At 36.9% G+C, this 20984-nt stretch overlaps 2 protein-coding genes across 3 annotated transcripts in view; both read left to right on the forward strand.

Moving 5' to 3' along the window:
- LOC145675724 (lachesin-like) overlaps window positions 1–20984 on the forward strand; it is a 1095594-nt gene that overhangs the window by 80222 nt on the left and 994388 nt on the right. The gene's annotated exons all lie outside the window — the stretch shown is intronic.
- LOC145679191 (uncharacterized) lies at window positions 14081–14752 on the forward strand. Its single transcript, XM_081749779.1, has one exon. The coding sequence runs from the start codon at window positions 14081–14083 to the stop codon at window positions 14750–14752; it is 672 nt and encodes a 223-aa protein (XP_081605905.1).

The raw sequence follows: 20984 nt of genomic DNA on the forward strand, positions 1-20984 counted from the left end.
TCAATCCAAGGAACACCATATCTTCACATACGGAGCAACTATCATTTTGAGCGAACATTAATGGCAGAAACGAGAGAAACAAATCAAGTTTATTAATGCTCGGTTCTTGCTATTTAAAAGCATGTGTTTCTTAATCTCGAGGGAGGGAGTAATTGTCCCACCCTGCCCTCTCTACATGACGCCTCTGATTACGACCTCCGAAAAGGTGAAGATGCAATCAACATTCGGATTTAAACATTAAATTAAAAGAGACTTAAGTTAGTAAATCTTCTAATAAATATTTTCTAAATGGTCGTTTATTCTATATTATAAAATTGAAAGTGACTATGTTTGTGAGTCTTAATCTTTTGAACCACCAGATCGATCTCGATTAAATTTTCCACACAGATGAGGTTCGGTCCTGGGAGTGTTTCTATCTATTCATTTTGACAGTAGAACTTAGGGGATGGGGAGATCTAAAAAAAGTAAAACTTAATAAACAACTCTTGAACCACCCGATCGATCCCGATCAAATTTTCAACATAGATGAGGTCCGGGCCTGGGATGGGTTTTATCGTTTCACTCTGACGAAGCAACGTAGGAGAGTGAGAGATAAAGGGTGTTTCAAAACAACACCGACAACGTTTGGGAGCTGATTCCTGACATCAAGATAAAACAAAAAATATAGACCATCCTGGGTGCAAAAATGCTCACTTTTGGAGTTATACGCTGCCGAAAACACAATAAAATGAAGTTTAAAAGTCCATAGCTCCAAAACTATGCGACATTCCGTAGTCGGGTTAAGACTTCACCTAGGAACTAATATATGCGCTATCCAAAAACTGTTTCAAAATCCTAATGTACTCACGCAACAATTTTTATAGAGGGAGTTTGGCTACGGGCATATAATTTAAAGAACGACCAACTAGTTCTATAAAATCTGTCGCGTGAATACCTTAGAATTCTGAAACATGGATATTTGGATAGGGCACATACTAGTTCCTAAATCAAGTTTTGACCCGACTTCGGTAGGTCCCATAGTATTGGAGCTATGGACCTTTAAAGTTCAGCTTTTCATGTTTTCGACAGCCTATAAGCCCGAAAGGGAGCATTTTTGCACCCACGTTGGTCTGTACTTTTCGTCTTATCTTGGAGTCAGGAATCACCTCCCAAGCCTTATTGGTGTTGCTTTGAAATAGCTTGTATAAAAATCAATATATATAAAAGTAGAAGTGAATATGATTTTGGTTTCAGTAATCCGTGAATAACCCCACCACATTTTCAATATAGATGAGGTTCGGATATGGAAAGTTTTTTTTTTTTTTTTTGCCATTTTACCGTTTTTTTTTGTCTTTGTCATATACATAATAAAAATAAAAGTAACTGTCTTTGTGACTTCATCCATCTTAACCCCCCCCCCCCCCAACCGATCTCGATCAAAATTCAACAGAGATGAGGTTCAGAACTAGGATGGTTTTCAATTTATCACATCACTTTGACAGTACAACCTAGAAGAGGGGAGGGGAGAGTCTTTTAAATATGATCGATGTTAATGTCGAATCTACAGTTTTCGGGGTCGCTGAGATGAACAGTGACAATTCCGATGCAGTTCAAGTCCAAATTCAGCCACGGAACTTGGAGGAAGGTAAGGGAAAGATATATAAAAATAATCGAAAATGACCGATATTCGTGTCGAATCCATAATTTTCGGGGTCGCAGATACAAATAGTGATACTTCCGATGCCGTTTAAATCCATGCCACTAAAACAAAAATAACATGTTTCCATAGGTATAAAACCCATGAGATAAGTAGTTGTGCATTTAAAATTTTTATTTTAGCCCAGCGAAGCGGGTAACCGATACCGGTACTAGTTCAATATAAATGTAGTGTCCAATGGGACAAAAGCTCCTAAGTTTTCATTGGTTCTATTATCAAGATATTGTACGCGTACAGGGACATGTTATCTACAGGAAAACATGTAAAAAAAAAATAAACAAACAGGAAAACAAATGTGAAACAAATATTGAACAAAATCACTTTTTTTATTTGTTTGTTTCAATTTTCTCTATTCTCTTCAATTTGTTTTCATTTTAACGTGTTTCACCCATCTAAACCGTATTTTTTTTTTAATGCGAAAAAGAAATATTCGTCAGTGTATGTGCACAGCAAATAGAAAAATCTGTTACAATGAGTTAAAGGGAGAAAAATAAAACAAAGAGAACAGAACACTAAAAAAAAAAAAGGATAGTGTGGTCAATGAGGAAAAAAATACTGAAATAAAAAAGGAAAGAACTTGAAGTCCATTTCTTCACACCACCACCACTACCCATAGTTACACCCTCTCCTTCCTTTTCCCTATCCGTATTGAAGCAGAGGTTCTCCTAGAAAATTCCCTGTCCACTAGAAAACCTCTCTTTCGGCCTCCTCCTCCGTCCTCTTCTAACTAGGAGAAGGGCTATCTTTTGACACTCAGCTACCCATTTCTCGAAATTAGTCCCAGCCAATTCTATTCTCAGCGAGAAATGACTGTCAATTTAGACATTTTTCTCTATCTCGTTTACCAAGCCACTGCACTTCATTCAAGAGAGGAAAAAAATAGAGTAAGAGGAAAAAATAAGTGGGCGAAAGTATATTTCTCTCTCTCTCTCTCCCTGTTCAGAATTCTGGTATTTTTGCGTGAGGAAAAAAATGTTTCTCTTTCGTTTGAAAAAGGGGGACAAAAAATAGTCTGAGTACAATTTCAAGCATTGTTTACCACGCTAACACTCAGTTAACAGGAAAATAGAATGAATATTTATCTTCCCTCCTTCCTACTAGCGTATTTAGAAAGAGATGGCGACGTTCATCTGGTGAATCTCGCTGTTCCAACATATTTCCTTGTGTGGTCGGCTCTAGATATAACGAAATATAATCAAAAATTGATTTTTCTTTTAATTTTTTTTAACGATCAGAAAGGTATGTACGTTGGATATTATCTCCACATACAGTATATGCACTCTAAAAAAATGGGAGACGAATAACCAATCTCCTTTGCGGTGGCAAGTACTATTTACTTCATTACCATTTTTGCTACTGCAATGTCTAGTAAATATGAATACGGTGATGTATAATAGACAGTATCAGGCGTGCAACCGGAAATTTCTTTTGAGAGGGGTCCGAGCTTTGGGGAGGGAGTTATAAAGCAATCCTGCAGCAAGGATCACCAAAATATGTAATGACGAAATTCCACAGTTCATATAAATTTATATAGCAATTACTAGGCTACTAGTTCATCTAAAACCATTTCGTACACTGTATCTAGATATTACCTTTTATTATATCGCGTAACAAATTAAACATTTATACACCTTAAAGGTTGTGCATGTAGTTTACACAAGATGGTTCCGGAATTATATTATATTTATATTTCGTTGCTATGACAACGAATCTGTATTTTGACATAAAACATCAACGTATATCAACAGCAAAACAATTACATTTATATATCCTTTTCTTTCGATATATTTCTTCTTCCTTTTCTTAGATAGCTTGTGCATCAATTTGAAGTACATTCTGCCCAAAGATGTTGAGATACAAGCAGAAAAATACACGAATCGTTATAGAGGTTCAATACAACAAGCAACTACGTCTATGTAGTATTGAACGGACAATATTCTGCACCCGAAAAAAGATAAGTAATTGGAAAATACTTTCACGTATATTTTCAGAAAAAAATATATAGTATAAGTGTAACAAAATGTTTATGCTACATCAATCATTTTTCTGTTAAACAAGTATACGTACTTTTATTAAGAAAGTGTACAAATGTAAGTTGAGATAGGAAATTTTGGTGAGTTCGGACCAGGTGCCCCTTAATAGTGGATGCGCTCCTGGACAGCGTTACGTTTTCTCGACATCCACTTTGTAATACTTAGACTTTTCCGTAATATACTTACGGACAATGTTGTCTTTCTTGCTTCATTTTTATCGTGTTGTAGATAAAGATTAATTAATTTGTTTCTTTAAAAAAAAAAAAAAAAAAAAAAAAACTTTACATAGCTCTTTTTCAAACATCGGTGATAGTATGCAACTGACTGCAACTGGGAAATGGTTGCTTAAAATTTTAAACGTGACAATATCATGGACCACGGACCCCCGCTTTTCCCAGTATCCCTCCCCCTGGTGTAGTGACTAATACGTGCGCGTTTGGTGTACGAGGTCCCGCTTTCGATTCCCGGTAGGAGAGCCTTTGGAACTTTAACTGTCCTTGATATTTCTGTGTTCGTGTCCCTGTCGTTCTAGGTAAGTGGAAAATGAGTTAAACAAGTGAAAAGCGAGTAAAATAAGTAGAAACCTAGTAATAAGTTGTTAAGCAAGTTAACGAGGCACGTTCGCTGAATCAGTTATTTTTTTTTAAAAAAATGTGGCTAGCATGCTTGCATTTAGTGTGCGTGGTCTCAGGTTCGATTCCCGGAAGGTATGGGCTCCCGAAGAAAATTTTCTAGGGTGCTCATCTACCTGGTTGCTATATTACCTTTTGGTATTTTTTATTTGTGTTAAGAAAATCTTAAGAAATTTAATACATTTTTGTGAACCTGGAGGCCCCACCCCCTGCCCTTCCTCTTCGGGAGCCCATGCGGTGGGGGTACTATTGAATGGGAAAAGTGTTTCGGATCCCACCAAAATCAGTAGGTCCACGTTTCAAACAAACCAAACCAGGTGGGTTGTTAAACTCAAACAAACCAAAGCAAATAGCATGGAATTGTGAGTGATCATAGGTTAATGATAAGTTTTTGATTTACAATGGTGATGTAACACAGATCAAAAGATAAGCACTTTTGTATAAAATATTTGAGTTGAGTTGAGTTGATTTAGAGTTTAACGTACCTGTAGAGCTATATGAGACTGGACCTAGTGATTAACGTAGAATCCAAACCACATGAGCTCGAGCCGTGAATCGAATCCGGGTCTCCCATACCAAAGACACGTATGCTAACCGCTTAGCCACGAAGGAACTCTATACAATATTTGCTTAACCATTTAATTATATAATGAGATTATCTTTTATGCAATGGATGCGCTTTTATTTGGGATCAAATTCAGATTTTAAAGAATGATGCTTGGATGTGTGTAATTTTATTTTCTTCAAACCAATCGTTTTTTTTTAAAATCTTGATTTTTCTGTAAATAACAATTCGGAGTGTATTGGAGCCTGTGGTTATAGATTTGTATGTACACTCGTGTCCAAAATGGTTATACGAATATAATTTGATATTGATTTTGCAGGGAACTAAGTACTGATATTATGTGTATAATTGGGAAATGTATATTTGTGCTAAATTTCATAGGAGAAGAATTATAAATACGAAAATTAGAATGAGTAAAACAAAATGTTCCTAAATTTACAATAAAATTTTATTTTCGTTTTATGGTTTTCATTTACTGCTCTTTTGACGTGAAGTTTGCCACAGACATGCCTTTGCCGATTATACACGTACAAGAAATACTGGGCGAATTCGTTATCAAATTATATTCCTACGACAACATATTTATAGACATGCGACAATAATTTTGGACATGAGTATACATAGAAAAATGTTTTTTTAAATGTTTTTATTCTTATTCTTACTAAGCAACGTAAAGTACAAGCTTGACAATTTCAAAAGCATTTTTTTAAATGTCCAGTGCAAAATAAATGCATACGTAACATGGACACCCAAAGGTGGGGGCAGGGTGGGTCCCGACCTCCATGGCTCACGAAAATATATACTTAATATAGCAAACCATGTATATTACATACCAGACATAATATAACATCCATTTACATGGCCCCCTAGAATTTTTTCGGGCGTCCCTGATGCGTGAGTATTCATCTTCAGCATCACAGGTAGTCTAGCATCCTCAAATTAGTGTAAGAAGTACAATTAGAAGAAGGCAAGGGATACTTTTTCACCAGCATTATGAGCGTTAGTTCCTGTGTAAAACAAACATTTAATATTCTCAAATGAATATTAAAAAGTGGAACAAGTTATTTTTCCAATCATGAGGATGTTCTAACAGTGGCATGAGCGTTAGTTCTTTCACATTTTATCATTATTCATGTTTATAAAGTTACAAATATATCTTTGTCTTGGTTGCTAATTGTTATATATATATATATATATATATATATATATATATATATATATATATATATATATATATATACACACTACGAGTATTCTTCTAACTTGATTGAAACTTAGGTTATGCACATTACAAATCTCGGAAGTGTGAACACCGTAACAAGATGAAATTTAATGAAAATAAAAATCTCTGCGAACATTCTTTAAATCTCTCGCGGTCTCCTGAGATCCGCGAAACCCAGAATGGGTAACGCTTTTTGGACTGTACAATGCATTAAAATGAATACTGCTCTGACTCCAAATAAATCTCGTAATTTTAACACATAAGAGCAGGTAGGCTGTTCAATGTCCTACAACAAGGATTGACTGTAGTGTATTTTTTGTGTCAAATAATTGGCACCATCTCGAAATGTTTGCAGAACGCAATGCCGTTACAATGAAGTGTAAGATCTACATTTAACGAGCACAATTTCCAGCTAAAGAATATACTTCTCCTTTACACGTTATTAGGCACAGTTTTGTAGTACATTTCTTTCTTTTTTAACGCAATAGAAATGTGATTTTTGGAACAGTATTGAAAATTATGTTTAATGTTTTAGTAGATTGTTAAATGGGAACTTTTACTTGCTATTATAAGTACAGTTAAAAAGAAAGAAAGAAATTGCAAACGTAATTTCAGTAAGAGAAGTAGCATTAAATAAACATGTTCTACGTTAATTGTTACATGCTGCATACTGGAAATATGATATAATTAATTCTCGACAGGGAACCCCTCACAAATGAAATTGCCTATCTCTAAGGTTTCAAGACATTCCGGTTGTATAAAGAAAGATTCCAAGAGAAGTAACATCGAAGAATTTCCTCGTTTGTCCTTGGAACAAACGCTGACGTCAGTAGGCAATAAAATACTAAGAAGAAAAATAAGATGTCATATTTGCATTTCGCTAAGGTAATTTGTTTTAAAAGCATGGCTACCAGATTCAATTTCACTTAACATTCAACACTGTCTCCATTTTAATCTTATTTGTCGTTTTGCAAAAGCAAAAACTTTCAATTTTTGACCAAAAATTATGATTTAGTCAGACTCTTAAGTTAAAAAGTTATTTACTTAAGAAAATTGCCCGTTCTAAACCAACCCCTTAATTGTCGTAATGTAATTAAGTAATTCTGTATGATAAGATGATATACAAGAAAGTCAAACTTTAAATATACATCAGAAAGAAATTAAATTAAAATATGTTTATCAACTCTTTAATTTTATACACAAATAATATTATTATATCCATTAGCAAGAAATGATTTCTTGACTATATGAGATCAGAGAGCTGTATGTTAAGTAACTAACTCTATGGCCTATAGAACCCAAAAGTTCAATGCCGCGTTCACATACACTCTCCATTGATTTCTGTCCTTAGTCAATTGGATTCAGTTTCTACTTTGTATTTCTATTTCTCTGAGGTCCATCTTAGTATCGTCCTCTCATCTACGCCTAGGTCTTCCTAATGGTCGTATTTCGATTAGATTTCCAGCGTTCCTACTTTCTACTTGACCTGCCCTCCTGAGCCTCCTAGACTTGATGACTCTAACAATGTTTGGTTAATGGTATAAATTATGCAAGACCCTTATGTTATAGAACATTAATTGATATATACCTGTGAATATCTGATGAATGTAGCCATAATTATTAGGATTATATGAGTAATCCCAACAGGTTGTAATGTTAGTATTAATGTCACACTACATGATAACTCTTGAACGAAAGCGATTTTTTTTTTTTAATTTTGCGCTTTGAACTAGAGAGCTAAAGTGCTTACTTCGCCCGAATTCGTTAATAGAGTGAATCCGTTAAGATATTCACGTCTAACGGTGGGTCATCCATATCCCATTCATTCAAGAAGGAGTATATATATATATATATATATATATATATATATATATATATATATATATATATATATCGCGTAATGCTAATATGCAACCCTCAATTCACTTAAGATTTGTGGGTTGCATACACATCTAGACAAACCTTCCTTATCCTTCTTATAAACGCAAGCCCCATTCATTCATAAATACAGAAGTATATGTTTAATGTGGCCCTCTTTAGCAGAGGTTCTATAGTTTTTGTGTAGTTGGTATCCCTCACCCTGATTTCCCCTTCTATACGATTAAGAAAATAAATGGTTATGTCTCAAATACAGTATGCGCCAAACAAACAGTACTGAAATTCGCGTACGGGTGGCGCTCAGATGCTATGTGGAATGAGCTGTGAGTGCCACATGTGTACTGTTGTGTGTGGACTAGCGTAGTGTGCAGTTGGTGCGAAGGTAATGTTACTCACAACAGAGGAGGAGGTACTTATTGTCGGGCAATATTTCCGCTCATACGGTTTGAGGCAGCGTCTCACTGCAGGAGATTAGCGTGGACATCTACTGTATTGCTCTGGAGTGTTAGCTATGGCATATGAAAATTAAGATTTCATTAATAACATATGGTTTAGTGATGAAAAGCCATGTGTACTTTGATCGCCACATCAATCGACAGTTGATTATTGACCATGTCTTGCATGATTTGTGCGGCTTTTACAGCACGAAAAATCTGTCGTTATAACAACAATGGATGCAGCAAGACGGAGCTACTGTCAACATTGCAAGTGAGTCACTTACCCTTCTGCTCACAAGTTTGGATATCGCTTGATTTGCTGTGGAACGGATTTTCCATACCCTTCCCACTCCCCTCACCTTATGACTCGAGATGCCTACATACGGGGTATGCTGAAGGAAGCAATTTTTCGAACAGATAACTTCCTACCACTATACCGGAGTTAAGAGAAAAGATTCCGTCATTTGCTTTGACATTCCAGCAAACTGTGTTCACTAACATGTTCATCGATCTACAGGACCGCTATGAAGAATGTGTACGACATAATGGTCAACATTTTGAACACATGATGTACAGGAATGATTCCTTGTAAATTTACAATATGTGTTGAGTAACATTTAGTTGACATCCATTTGACAACCTTTCTTATGCTTCGTTATGTTGCACAACAAATAAATGTCAACGATGTGATTTCAGTTCTGTTTGTTTTGCTGCATACTGTATTATAGATATTTTCCTATTGTCTTAAGTGACAAGAGAAAGAAGCTGACCGGTTATTCTTACTATTTGAATAGTACCGCCTAACTCTGTTAAGTAATATGCTAGAATCTTGATCAGAGCATGAGCAAACAATCACATATTAAATTCTACTGTATGAACAAGTACATAATTGTGTAAACATGGGAATGCCAGTAATGTATAACCAACATACTTCAACGACATATAAATTTAGTCAGTTGCTTGTCAACAAATTTTGTATATTTCTTCACTATCCGGAGTACAAGAAGAGAAAAAGAAAAATTAAATTTATTGTATTATATATGTTCAAAAATATATTGAAAATAAGTAGCAATGTCGCGTGTGCCCCACATGAATGAGTTTGGCTTGTATGGCTTATGATAGTTTCTCAATTAAGATTGAAACCGGAAGTGTTCATGAATTTCTACCACTTTCGGTTTTAGTACAGAGATTTCAGTAAAGATGGAAAATATTCTTGGGTCACTTAGTTGGTTTTAGAAAACCGCTTCTCGCTATATTTTACTTTTTAAGTAGTATTTAGAGATCAAGTTATAACCAGAAGTGGTTTGCTTCTTGCAGATTCCAGATTGAATAGAGGATTAAGAAAGAATGTAGTATTTATTCTTAGAATGAGTTGAGTTGATTTTGAGTTTATCGTCCCGTTCAGCAGCGAGGCTATATGAGACGTGGACCTACTGATTAACGTGGAATCCGAACCACATGATTATTCTTAGAATGAGAAATCAATTACGAAAATGGGGGCGCGGTGGCTCAGTGGTAGAACGTTCATCTCTGGTGCTTGGGGTCTCTGGTTCGATCCCACCTCGCGCCGTGTGGACTTTGTGGTGGACAAACACCGTGCCCCTGGGTTTTCTCCGGGTTCTCCCGTTTTCTCCCAGTTTTTCATTCCACCATTCCATTTATTTCTCATCATCGCCGTCTCCTTTAGCCTAACCGGCATAATCGTGGGACGTAAAACTTAAAAATTTCATTTCATTTTTTTCAATTACGACAAAAAAAGCCGCTTCTCGCTATCTTCTATCGTTTTGCCCTCTGTAGATCAATATTGAGATCGAAGATTATAGTAGATTTCTACTCCTTCGGTTTTTAGTAAAGAGCTAAGGATGGAGAAGAAATGTCTTCTAGGAACTTCTAAACGACTGCAAAAATCGCTTTGATATTTTCCATAAGTAGAAGCTTTGCTTTGTTATAATTAAATATAAACTAATTATTTGCTGAGCAAAACTATATATTTTCATTAAAATTCAACACGTGTTACAGTTTCACCAACTAAGTCTTTGGCTTCATCAGACACTATGTGATACAGGATAACTGTACAATTGTATATACATACAACAGCTGTTTTGTTGTATGTATATGTATGTATGTATGTGTTGAATTTTAATGAAAATATATAGTTTTGCTCAGCAAATAATTAGTTTATATTTAAAAATTGCTTGTTGCTATCTACTACCGATTTTGGTCCATAATAAGCAAAATTAAAAATAGAAATTGTTGATTTCTAGCACTTTCGGTTCGAATATCACCGTCGTAATCGAACTTTTTTTTTCAAGTTTTGACTCCTTTACATGGTGACCAAGGTGTATGATGACGTTTCAAATAGTTCTTGAGATCTTTGGTCTCCCGGCCGGCCGGACACACGGACAGGGTAAATAAACAAACAAGTTTTGATAAATCAAACACTTTAAAAACTCACCATTATGTTTTTACTTTGTAACGTTGCTAGGATATACCGAGATGTATATATATATATATATATATGGATATGGATAGATAGATAGATATAGATATAGATATAGATATAGATATAGATATAGATATAGATATAGATATAGATATAGGTGTGCGAGTGACTGTTTTACCGGACCAGTCTATTAGGAATATTCTGCCCTTTGGTGGTCAGGTGGGAGGCTGATAGGTATGGTCCGGGTTCGATTCCTGTGGGGGGTACTTGTGTCTGATACGAACCTGAGTAGTACTATGTATCATAGGTACTGAAAATTGACGTTAAACTCCATTAAACCAAACAAATCAGTTTGCCATGAGAAACTGAAAAACTGAAATCGTAATGCTTTTTGAAGCCGAGACTTAGCCTATATTAAAAGCAAAATATTAATTCTTTAATAAATTCATATCCTTTACAAAAAACGTTTTAAAAAACTGTAGCAACTTAAAAACAGAAAATACGTCAATTTTCCATCCACCTTTAAAGCAAATGAGAGAAAGGAAAAGTAACGATCTTCTTCACCCGTGTAGTAAATTGTGTCTTGGTATTTGATAAAGTGAGGGTAGTAACTTCTAACTGATATCAAGTGTTGGAAGTTGAAACTAACTTCATCTGTCTAGTGTAGCGAGCGGAGAGGCTCGACGACTGAGTGACACCGGCAGTCCAGGGATTCCCTGTGACAAATGCTCTGGAAGAAGACCCCATTTGTCCTCGTCAAGGGAAGGCCCTCGATTGAAATCTCCGGATTCCAAGGATAAAAATAAAGAAATTTTGAAAAAGAACTCTTCCCTCCCTCTCTTTTCTTTCTTTATGAGGTCCTTTCTATGTTCTATTTTTTTTAAATAACATGTTAAATGCTCGACGAAACACGTTGTTTTTTTTAATGTTGTTTTATTGTTCATGCATTAGAGACATTCAACGTGCAATGCCCTAATCACTTCTGTATAGTAGTTACCACTTACTATTAAGTATTTAACGTTGTTTAAACTCAATATTGTAACCCTGTCAATTGCTCTGGTGCATGGGGTCCCGGGTTCAAACCCTGCTCCCGCCAAGTGAACTTCATGGTGGACAAACCCCGTGTGCGTGGGTTTCCTCGGGGTTCTCCCGCTTCCTCCCACATTCTTCATTCCACCATTTCATTCATTTCTCATCATTACCGTCTCCTTTAGCTTGGCCGGCATAACCGTGGGACATAAAACTCAAAAATTTCATTTCATTTCATTTCATTTAGAAACTTCCATGTACTGCAACTCTTTAATATGATCACCACTTGCAATTCTTCTTTCTTTTCTAGGGGACGCGGTGCCTCAGTGGTAGAGCGTTCACCTATGGTGATTGGGATCACTGGTTCGATCCCAGATAGCACCGTGTGAACATTGTGGTGGACAAAGATCGTGCTCGTGGGTTTTCTCGGTGTTCTCCCGTTTCCTCCCACTTTCTTCATTCCACCATTTCATTCATTTCTCATCATCACCGTCTCCTTTAGCCTAACCGATATAACTGTAGGACGTAAACCTCAAACATTTCATTTCTTCTTTTTTTCCAGTTTTGCTTTCTACTTTACCTTCTTTTATTGCTTTTTAACCTGAGCAATGGATTAATTTCCAAACTAATCAATCCAATTTCATTGATATAAAGATTTTTATTATTTTTTCTTTTTTTCCCTTTAGTAAAATAAAACTTCATAATTTTTATCAGACTCTGTGCATTACTATCTACATGTTTAAGTATATTATATATATATAACTCTATGGCCTATGGAACCCGGAGGTTCAATGCCGCGTTCACAAAAGCTCTCCACTGACTTCTATCCTTAGCTAACTGCATCCAGTTTCTACTTGTATTCCAATCTCTGCGAGATCCATCTTTATATTGTCCTCCCATCTGCGCCTAGGTCTTCCTAATGGTCGTTTTCCGATTGGTCTTCCAGTCAAGACTTCGAAAGCGTTTCTACTTTCTTCCATTCTAGCTACATGACCCGCCCACCTAAGCCTCCTAGACTTGACGACCCTAACAATGTTGGGTAAACCGTATATAAATTATGTAGTTCCTCGTTATGAAGTTTCCGCCATTCTCCATTCCCGTTCCTCTTGGGTACGAATATTCGTCTCAGGATCTTGTTCTCAAATACTTTCAATCTACGTTCTTCCCTCAGAGTAAGTGACCATGTTTCGCAGCCATACAAAACAACAGGCATGATTATCGTTTTGTATATTTTAAGCTTCAAATTCCTCGACAGAATTCGCGACGACAAGAGATTTTGAACCGAATAGTAACACGAATTCACTACTTTTAGTCGACATTTAATTTCTTCGTGAATATGATTTTCTTCTGTTAATATTGATCCTAGATATTTGAAACTATCCACTTTATCAAAAGTATTATTTAATATTTTAACGCATCCATAATTTGCTGTATTCCGGTCCCGACGCACTTCCATGTATTTAGTTTCCTCTGCATTTAGAGTCATTGGGGGTGAAGTCGGTAGTGTGTAAGGTATGACGAGCTGACAACATCGTGTTGAGGTGAGTGAAGGAAGAAAGGTTTGTTTTCGAAACAGCTAGTCATGCTGTATGAGCGAGGGTGAGAAGAAGGAAATTGGATCGCAGAACGAGCATACCACGAGACTTCTTTGTATGGAAGGTGAGACACTCATGCCTTTTATTCTTGCTATTATAAGTTTCGTTCTGGAGAACCTAAGGTGTATAATGGGTTGCACGTGTAGTTTTGACTTTTCGTGAGGTAAGATAAGGTTTCTGCGTAGAGAGTACATAGTTGTTGTCTTGATGCTTAATGAACTAATAGTAATTTGGCAGAGAAACAACGGGGTAACCTATGTGGGGCGAAGTCGGTACTGTTGTGTGGGGTGAAGTCGGTACGTCTTTTCCATGCTTGTAAAATGAACATTCAGCATGAAAATAAATACAATGTTTGTTGTAGCTGTGTTTGAACCTAACTTGGCCTTAAGATGCTCTAGCATACCGATTACAAACATTGGCACAGAGGGAATTCCCAGTTACACCAGGTGACGTTCGTAGGGCAGCCTTTCGTTATGCTGAATGGTTGCAAATAGACCACCCGTTTAACAAAGCGCGCCGTGGAGCAGGGTATGACTGGTTCCACAGCTTTATGCGTCGCCACCCAGAGCTTTCTATACGGACACCTGTTGGCATATCGCAAGCTCGGGTTTCTGGTTTAACACGGGAAAGACTGGATGAGTTTTACAATATGCTGGAAAGGGTATTAATTGAACTCAATCTTCAAGATAAGGGTGAAAATGTGTTCAATGTAGATGAGACTGGATTGCTTCTGAACAACGAGCCTCCAGACGCAGTCGCCGCTAGAAAAGGGCAACGTGATGTTGTGTCGCTTACATCCAAGGAAAAGGAGGAAAACGTAACAGTGATTGCGTGCTGCAATGCAACGGACATGTTTCTCCCACCGTTTGTGATTTTCAAAGGGAAACGATTAAAGAACGAATATCGTGATGGCTTACCACCAGGCTCCCAAGTGCTAATGACGGATTCTGGTAACGTCAACGACGTTGCGTTTCTAGAGTGGCTAAAACACTTCATTAAACCCAAGCCACAGGGGCCTTGTTTACTTCTCATGGATGGCCATGCAACCCACACAAAGACATTGGAAGTACTAGAGTACTGCCTTGAACACGAAATCACAGCTCTGTGTCTTCCGAGTCACACGACTCATGCTTTACAACCATTAGACAAAGCTGTCTTTCGCCCTCTTAGTTTATTCTTTAAACAAGCTTGCAACCAGTGGGCATTCTCAAACCCAGGATGATCACTAATAAAAGTGCAGTTCGGTCAGCTACTGAATCAGGCATGGGGGAAAACTGCCACAGTGGGAAATGGTGTAGCAGGTTTTACAGCTACTGGAATATTTCCATTGGACAGACTGGCCATTAGTGATGACAAAATTATCGACGTTTCTGTAACGGACGCGTCTCATGAAGAAAGAAGGCTAGACAATGAGCAACCGACAAGACAGGAATCACAGGTCATGCTTGGAGTGCGAGAGAGTCTGCCTTCTCCTGCAAAGAGAGCTTCACACAAGACAGGGAAAAGAGCCAGGCAGGGCACGGAAATACTTACTTCCCCCGATCATATTTCACAGCTGACAGGGCAACGAGGTAAGTTTGCACATAGACCTACACCTAGGTCTCTTCAGTTGGCGGTGGCAAGTACTCAAGACAATGCGGCACGTACTGCCGATCTTGCTGACAACAGAAACATCTGTGGGTTTTGTGGACAACCATACAGCAAAGAGACATGTACCAAATTCTTGGAGTGGATACAGTGCCAAAGTTGCGACACCTGGTATCACGAACACTGTGTCGGTGCTTTTTATAAAAAACAGTTTGTTTGTGCAAAATGTTAAACTGAATGTTTGTAGTGGAACTTTGTGTACAGACAATGTTGAATTGAAAGTGTGCTTGAAGGTGGAAAATTTCTAGTGATGATGTAGTGAGATATAATGGTTTATGACGAAGTAGTGGTACCTAGTAGAACATATGATTAGTAATAAACATGTACCCAGTTCACCCCATGAACCTACCGACTTCACCCCCACAAACGGGGTGAAGCGGGTAAGTCGCCGACTTTTCTTTTTCTCACTTTCCTCACTTTATTGTTTCACACTTGTACGTCCATTTCCATTGAGTTTATAGTAAAAGGTTCACTATATCTAGCATGAGTTTTAATTTTCAAATAACTATCTGCATAAGCACAGTGTAGTGCATTTTATCCTTAATACACCGACTTCACCCCCAATGACTCTACTTCTAAACCCATGACCCTGCAAGCGTTTAATAAGATCTCTGCATTTCTTTCTATTGTTCTCCTATCATCACCTATTAAATTTACATCATCAGCATATGCCATAACCTGGTGAATACCGTTCAATTGTAGGCCCTGGTTACTACCTTTGATTTTCCTTATAGCGTATTCCAAAACGAAGTTAAATAATAATGGCGACAACGCATCTCCTTGTTTCAGGCCATTTTCGAAGTGAAAGCTCGTGGACAAAAATTTTCCTACCCGGACTTTACTTTGGGATTCATTTAAACATATCTTAATTAATCTATTTAGCTTTCTCGGTATTCCAAATTCTGTAAGAACGTTGTATAATCTTTCTCTCCTAACTGAGTCGTACGCCTTTCTAAAATCAATAAATAGTTGATGTACCGGGGTATTGTATTCCCACTTTTTTCGAGTATTTGGCGAATTGTAAATATTTGGTCGATAGTTGATCGATTTCGTCTAAGTCCGCACTGATAATCTCCAATAATTTCATCTGCGTATGGGGTCAGTCTTGCTAACAGAATATTTGAAAGGATTTTATAGGATGTTGACAGAAGAGAAATGCTTCGATAATTATTACAGTCAGTTTTGTCGCCTTTCTTGTGGATTCGAACAATGATTGATTCTTTCCACTCTTGTGGCAATTCTTCCTTGTTCCAGATAAGGAGAATGAGTTTGTGTATCTTGTTCCACAATTTTTCGCCTCCAGCTAAAATTAACTCAGCCGGAATTTCATCTACACCCGAAGATTTGTGTTTCTTTAATTTCTTTATAGCGGTTTCTACTTCTATTTGGTCGGGTTCTGGAATATACGGCTCTGCGGTGTGTATCTCCTTTTCTCCACGCACACTAGTTTTTGGTTGCGTGTTTAGCAAATCGTCAAAGAAATCTTTCCATCTATTTAAGATGCTATCCGTGTCAGTGAGAACTGTACCGTCAGATTTCTTTAATATATAAGCACGAGGTTGATAGCCTTTCTTAAATTCGTTGATTCCCGTATACATGTCCCGGATGTTTTTATTTTTACTATTATCTTCAAGTTCCTTAATTTTAGCTTTCAGAAAATCGCGTTTCTTTTTTTCTAAAAGTTTTGGAAGTTTCCCACCTGATATCTGCGAAATTTTGTGTAGTTATTTCATTCGGATTTTGTAGCCAGCGTAATTTTGCCTGTTTTCTCTTCTCTGCTAGTTTTATGAATTCCTGGTCGAACCATGGTTTGCTCCTACGTATTTCTGAGTGTCCCAATTTTTCTTTTGCTGATATTTTAATGCTATCTCTAATTTCAATCCAGGTATCCTCAACACTAGTGAACTCCGAATCTTCTAAAGCCGAGAAACTTTACGAGACTTCAATCTGGTATTCATCTCTTACCTGGCTCTCTTCTAATTTCTTTAAATTGAATCTCTCCGTTTTCGGACAATGAATATTACCTTTATTCAACGATAACCTCTCTCGTATTATCGCTGCTACCAGGTAGTGGTCAGTGTCACAATCGGCCCCTCTAAACAACCGGACATCAATTATGCTAGATTGCCTAATTCTATCTACTAAAACGTGGTCAATTTGATTATGTGTTTTCCCGTCTGGTGATTTCCAAGTGTATTTATGAATGTCGCGATGAGGGAATTTTGTACTCTTCACGATTAGGTTTTTGGATGTTGCAAAGTTCACGAGTCTAACACCGTTGTCATTACTTTCCTTATGCAGACTTTCGTTCTCTATAATCGGTTTGAAAATATCCTCTCGTCCTACCTTCGCATTGAAATCCCCGAATAGAATTTTCATATGATATCGCGGGAGTTGGTCAAATATCCGTTCCACTTCTTCGTAAAACCTGTCTTTTATATCGTCATCCTTATCTTCAGTTGGGGCATGTACATTTAAAACAATAATACCACACCACCGTCCCTTAAGAGTAATAGAAGAAAGTCTGTCAGTAACAAATTCAACCCTTTAATTGCTGGTAATATACGTTTATGAACGAAAAACCCTGTTCCTAACTGGTGATTTTTATTTCCTCCCCGTAAAAGAATGTAAAATTTCCGGAATTCACAGATCCATTTCCATCCCACCTAACTTCCTGAACTCCTACTACGTCCATCCTGTATTTCTCTAACTCACTCGTTACGGATTTTAACGCGCCTGCCCTATAAAGACTCCTAATATTCCATGTTCCAAATCTCATGTCCATTATCTTTTGCTGAGGACGTGCCAAGTTATCAGTCCTTGTCCGAGGCTTTTGTGAATATTTCTGAACAAGTGCTTTTTTTTACAGGATGCCCGACCCAAACCCCCAAGCTGGAGGACCACTCCTAGTCGGCTGTCCGCGACTGCTTATTCAGTATATTCGCAGCTAACCTCTATGTCTAGGAGCCTTCTCCTCGATCCGCAACCTGAGGACGCGCCATGCCGTGGTGACAGGAATCCACGTTACACGGATATATAAACTTTTAATCTTGAAATTAAATACATTGCCAATAATCACTAAAAATGGCAAAGGGTGAGTCAAGATCATAGGAACTAATTGGGAAAATGTACTTCAGAATCATTTTTCAAAGCGCTGACGTAAATCCCGGGGAGATGGGGGGACATGTCCCCTCCAATCTGAGAACTAGGGGCTGTCTCCCCCAATAATCCAATTTGAAATATGTTTTTTTGGTTAGAAATGTGATTATTTGTGTCCGATTGGCCCAAAGAAAAATGAGATAAAATTGATGTGCCCCCAGAATAAGCCTCAAATCTGCCCGCCTCCCAATGTTGAAGACAATTCTGCTCCCCCGAATCCTCTACAGTATTGTTTTTCAAATTCATAATTATTTTGACTCTCTTAAAAAAAATGTTGTGAGAACGTCTTTACAAGTCTTCCAAAAGGTTGAAAACAGATTTGCGCCGATGTTGCATAGTATCCACTCACACTCATAGAAGATAAATGTAGCATTACAAGCAAGGTTTTTAAAGTCGAAGAATATATATATCTACTAATACGTACTAATTAATAAAATATTTAAAACTTTACATAAGAATGCTTTGGCTATGATCTTTTTCTCTGCAATTCTGGAACAAATTATATAGCTGCAGGAAGAAGGGACATAATTCAAGTTTGCTTTCGACATGATTCTACGAGTCTCACTTTAGAAATCATGGCAACTATTTTTTTTTTTTTTAACAAAGCAAGAAGTTCTGAAATATACAAATGAAGGGATAGTAGGGTCTACATACGTAAATGTTACATGTAGAGTTGAATAGACATACGTATTCTCATCAGGATATAGTGCCAGCAAATTGAATACACTGAATTGTTCGTTTCATATATATTTTACCTCAAATAACATCAGAAACCATGGCAAGTACAATTACAATTACGCGTAAAGCCCTGATCATATTCACCAGATTTATCGTCTTGCAATTTCGACCTCATACAACACTCAAGGTCCATCTTCTTTAGCATAACCGGCATAACCGTGGGACATAAAACTCAAAGATATTTTTTCATTTTCAAAACTGAAAGTATGGTTTGTAATGTTGTAATTTGAGGTAAAGCAAGTATCAAAGGAACTATTTGTTAAGCTCATTTTTCTAGTTCTAAATTCTGATGGAGATACCTGTATATATGTTCATCTAACACACCTTATCTAACACTTATATAAACTTCCATTTGCATAATTTAGTATTTCTACCTTCGATCATATTTTCTTGAAAAAAAAAAGTAGTTGCCATGATTTTTACGATAACCTTCTTGTATACAACATACGAGAATACAATTCTGGTCTTAATTCGAGGCTGACTAGTAAAGCACTAATTCTTAGTTCGAAGCCAGACTGTCTGAGTTTATGGTGAACAAATTCTATACATGTATTTTGGGGGATCTCTTCTGCCATTTATTTGGTCATAACTTATGAACAAACATGAGGGTCTATTTTTAGTTCAAACTAATATAAATATAGCGCTTCTGAGTTTTTAGAAATGAAATCTTCAAGTTTTTACGTCCCACATTTATGCCGGCTAGGCAAAAGGAGACGGTGATGATGAGAAATGAATGAAATTATAAAAGTAGGAGGAAATAGAACACCTAGAAAACCACGCACATAGTGTTTGTGCACCACAAAGCTCACTTGGCGAGAGTTGGAATCAAAACAAGGACCCCATGCACCATAGATGAACGCTCTACCACTGAGCCACTGCGGCTCTTCTGAGTTTTTTAGACACAAAAAGCATTACGTAATAACCAAGATTACCAAAACATTATGGAATTCACAACTTTATGTAAAACAAAATCTCAGTAGAATAGACGTTAACAAGAGTTTTCAATCTTTAACTAGCATTTTTCCATTTTCGTCGTCAATATTTTTGCCTGGACTTTTCATTTCACGAAGGCAATGCATAACTAACAAGTGGATCTTATGTTGGATTCAAACCTTGAATTCCGTCAGATTACAGTGTAACCAACAATAGTTTCTTTTTTCCCCTTTATCCTTTTAATAAATACTCTAATTCGAAACGAAATACCCAGTTAAGAGCTACCCCCGCTTTACTCGATTTTTTGGTCCCTACTCCCACTCTTCTTCAAATTTGTTCTGCAGCGGCAGCGATTCTGGATCGTTAAGCACAAAGCCTCGAGCGAAAACCACATCGCTCAATCGAAATACGACGTCAACATTAAATCCCCTTTAATTCCATATCTCTTGTTCGTTGCCATAAACACTGAAGATTAATTCCACTATCACTTGCTCTGTCTAATCACGTCAAGAAGATACGAGAGGAAGACGGGTGATCTCTCATCCCATCCCTGTCTTCCGTATTTGTCGACGTTCTCTTTCTTCTTAATGTAATGTTTCCCCATCGTTTTGTAATAGGGTGTAAGTACAGATTGTTCCTCAACGTACACAAAAAGTTTCTCTTTTTAACTTTTTAATTTGATTTTTCACGATTACTACTCAAACGCTCCTGCAGCAGAACTTTATTAAAGATCGAGTTTGTAGCTTAAGATCAAATATCATATAACTAAATGGAACTAATCCATTTTCCTTGCTCAAATAGATTCATATTACGGTTTCTTCTGCAAAGTGTATGTCTTTTACTTTACACAACATGAAATTTTATATTTATGATTTTTTTTCTTAAATTTACTATGTATACCTCATAAGAATCGATTCTTTAATTATCTTTTTTTTTTAATGTAAGCATTTCAGAAGACAATATGTATCCAACAGCTA

This window comes from Thermobia domestica, chromosome 2 (assembly GCF_964235325.1).
Source record: "Thermobia domestica chromosome 2, izTheDome1.hap1.1, whole genome shotgun sequence".
NCBI lineage: Eukaryota > Metazoa > Arthropoda > Insecta > Zygentoma > Lepismatidae > Thermobia > Thermobia domestica.

What these genes read in the sequence shown, in the direction of transcription:
- LOC145679191 (XM_081749779.1), top strand. Translation starts at nt 14,081, where the DNA reads ATGCGTCGCCACCCAGAGCTTTCTATACGGACACCTGTTGGCATATCG.